The following is a 3,109-nucleotide window of genomic DNA, read 5'->3' on the forward strand; positions in this document are numbered from 1 at the left end:
CATCCCCCCCCGCCACAGTCGGTGCCCCCCTCTCCTCCCCCACCCTCCCCCACTGCCTACAACTGCCCCAAGTCCCCAACTCCCAGAGTCTACGGGACGATCAAGCCCGCGTTCAATCAGAACTCCGCCGCCAAGGTGACCCCGGCAGCTCGCTCCGACACGGTGGCCACCATGATGAGGGAGAAGGGGCTGTACCACAGGAGGGAGCTGGACCGCTACTCCCTGGACTCCGAGGACCTCTACAGCCGCAACGCCGCCGCCCAGGCCGCCTTCCGCGGCAAGAGGGGGCAGATGCCCGAAAACCCGTACTCCGAGGTGGGGAAGGTGGCCAGCAAAGCCGTCTACGTCCCCGCCAAGCCCGCCAGGCGGAAGGGCGTGCTGGTAAAGCAGCCCAACGTGGAGGACAGCCCCGAGAAGACGTGCTCCATCCCCATCCCGACCATCATCGTCAAGGAGCCCTCCACCAGCAGCAGCGGCAGGAGCAGCCAGGGCAGCAGCACGGAGGTCGAGCCCCAGGCCTCCGAGCAGCCGGGCCAGCTGCGGCCCGACGACAGCCCGGCCGCCAGCAGCCCCTTCGCCGCCGCCATCGCCGGCGCCGTCCGCGACCGGGAGAAGCGGCTGGAGGCCAGGAGGAACTCGCCGGCCTTCCTGTCCACGGACCTGGGGGACGAGGACGTGGGCCTGGGGCCGCCCGCCCCCCAGGCACGGCCCTCCAAGTTCCCCGAGGAGGGCGGGTTCGGCGAGGAGGACGGCACCGAGCAGCTGTCGTCACCCACGCCAGGGGCGGCGACCGGGGAGCCCGAGAACCACTTTGTGGGTGGTGGCGAGGCCGGAGCTCAGGGTGAGGCCGGCAGGCCACTGAATTCCACGTCCAAAGCCAAGGGGCCCGAGAGCAGCCCTGCAGCTCCCCTCAAGAGCAGCAGTGCGGCCGGCCCCGAGAATTACGTCCACCCGCTCACGGGGAGGCTGCTGGACCCGAGCTCCCCGCTGGCCCTGGCGCTCTCTGCGAGGGACCGAGCCTTGAAGGAGTCCCAGCAGGGCCCCAAGGGGGAGGCCCCCAAGGCCGACCTCAACAAACCTCTCTACATCGATACCAAAATGCGGCCCAGCGGGGAAGCAGGCTTCCCTCCGGTCACCAGGCAGAACACGCGGGGGCCCCTGAGGCGGCAGGAGACGGAAAACAAGTACGAGGCCGACCTGGGCAAGGAGCGGAAGGGCGACGAGAAGGGCACGCTCACCAACGTCGCGGATGCGTCCCAGCGGAAGTCGGCCGGCCTGCTGATGGTACACACCGTGGACGTGGCCAGGCCGGACGCCTTCCTGCAGGAAGAGGACGAGGATGCCGACGCGGAAACGAAGCCGGACCGCTCGCCGTCCGAGGTGCCAGAAGGCGTTCCCGAAACTGAAGGTGCTTTACCGATCCCCGCTGGCCCCGAGCCCGCGGCCGCCGCGCCCGGCAGGACCGTCGTGGCGGCGGGCTCCGTGGAGGAGGCGGTGATCTTGCCGTTCCGCATCCCTCCCCCACCTCTGGCGTCCGTGGATCTGGATGAGGATTTTATTTTTACAGAGCCACTGCCTCCTCCCCTGGAATTTGCAAACAGTTTTGATATCCCCGATGACCGCGTTGCTTCTGTCCCTGCACTCTCGGACCTGGTCAAGCAGAAGAAAAACGACGCCCCCCAGTGCCCTTCGTTGAACTCCAGCCAGCCCACCAACTCTGCGGACAGTGAGAAGCCAGCTGGCCTTTCGAACTGTCTGCCCGCCTCATTCCTGCCACCCCCCGAAAGCTTTGACGCCGTCACGGACTCTGGGATCGAGGAGGCGGACAGCCGGAGCAGCAGCGACCACCACCTCGAGACGACCAGCACCATCTCCACGGTCTCCAGCATCTCCACCCTGTCCTCCGAGGGCGGGGAGAGCGTGGACACCTGCACCGTCTATGCAGATGGGCAGGCGTTTACGGCCGACAAGCCCCCAGTACCTCCGAAGCCAAAAATGAAGCCCGTGATTCACAAAGGCAACGCGCTTTACCACGACGCGCTGCTGGAGGAGGACGCGGACAGCTTTGTGATCCCCCTGCCGGCACGCCCGCCGCCCCCCGGCGCGGCCCAGCCCGGGACCACGAAGGTTATCCAGCCGAGGACCTCCAGGCTGTGGGGTGACATCTCGGAGGTCAAAAGCCCGATTCTCTCTGGCCCAAAGGCGAACGTGATTAGTGAGTTGAACTCAATCCTGCAGCAAATGAACCGAGAGAAAACGGCAAAGCCGGGGGAAGGACTGGACTCGCCAGCGGGATCCAAGCCTGCCAGCCTCGCTCCAAGGTAAGTGCCGCGGCCGGCGTGGGCGCAGGCCATCCCGAGCCGGGCTTTCCTGTCCCGGCCAGTGCTGACCAGGAAATGCCCTTGGGAGCAACGGAAGCGGACACGGACAGGGAAATGCATAGAGCCTTCTGTGTCGGCCGCCTCTCTCGTGCGCTCACGTGCCCCTTTCTCGTCCCCTGGACGCCGGTGCCGCAGAGCTGAGCGCGTCTGGCCCGGCAGGACGTGGCCCCCGCGTAGAGACGCGAAACGAGACACTTGCCACACAGGCCATCCCCGCCTTGGCTTCCAGGGAGGAGCCCTGCTCTCCCCTCCCGCGTCCTCCGGCTCTTGGCCAGGACCCCTCAAAGGCCATTCTGGAGCCTCACGCAGGGGTTGCAGGGGAGGGGTGCCCCGGCCGGGGGTCGAGTGAGCAGCGTGTGTGCATCTCGCGTGTGGTCGCGTGTGCGTGAGGGGCGCAGCGTGTGTGCATCTCGCGTGTGGTCACGTGTGCGTGAGGGGCTCTTTCCCCTCCTCCCGTCACTAACTGGTCTGAGACGGGGAGGGGCCGGGTTGCGGATCCACTAGTGAGCTCAGAGTGAAATGCAACCCTGGAGCCCATCCTGACCCAGGGCGACATCATGGAAGCAAAGCATGCGATGCTCCCAGCGTGTGCGCTCACAACGTCAGGCAGAGCGTAAGGCACTGCCTAGGGACCGGGGGTCGCACGTGGGGGGCCAGTCCTAAACCCAACCCCAGGGCTCTGTCAAGGCATGCCACACTGTAACAGCCCCCCACCCCCGCCCTGCCCC

General features: G+C 66.9%; 1 protein-coding gene across 1 annotated transcript in view; it reads left to right on the forward strand.

Moving 5' to 3' along the window:
• Window positions 1-3,109, forward strand: part of SHANK2 (SH3 and multiple ankyrin repeat domains 2) — a 474,374-nt gene that overhangs the window by 461,800 nt on the left and 9,465 nt on the right. The window contains exon 23 of the mRNA XM_007466013.1: window positions 8-2,321. Within this exon, the coding sequence (XP_007466075.1) occupies window positions 8-2,321 (2,314 nt within the window). The remainder of the gene's footprint in view (window positions 1-7; window positions 2,322-3,109) is intronic.

The sequence above is a fragment of the Lipotes vexillifer genome, unplaced genomic scaffold (assembly GCF_000442215.2).
Source record: "Lipotes vexillifer unplaced genomic scaffold, Lipotes_vexillifer_v1.1 scaffold1094, whole genome shotgun sequence".
Lineage (NCBI taxonomy): Eukaryota > Metazoa > Chordata > Mammalia > Artiodactyla > Lipotidae > Lipotes > Lipotes vexillifer.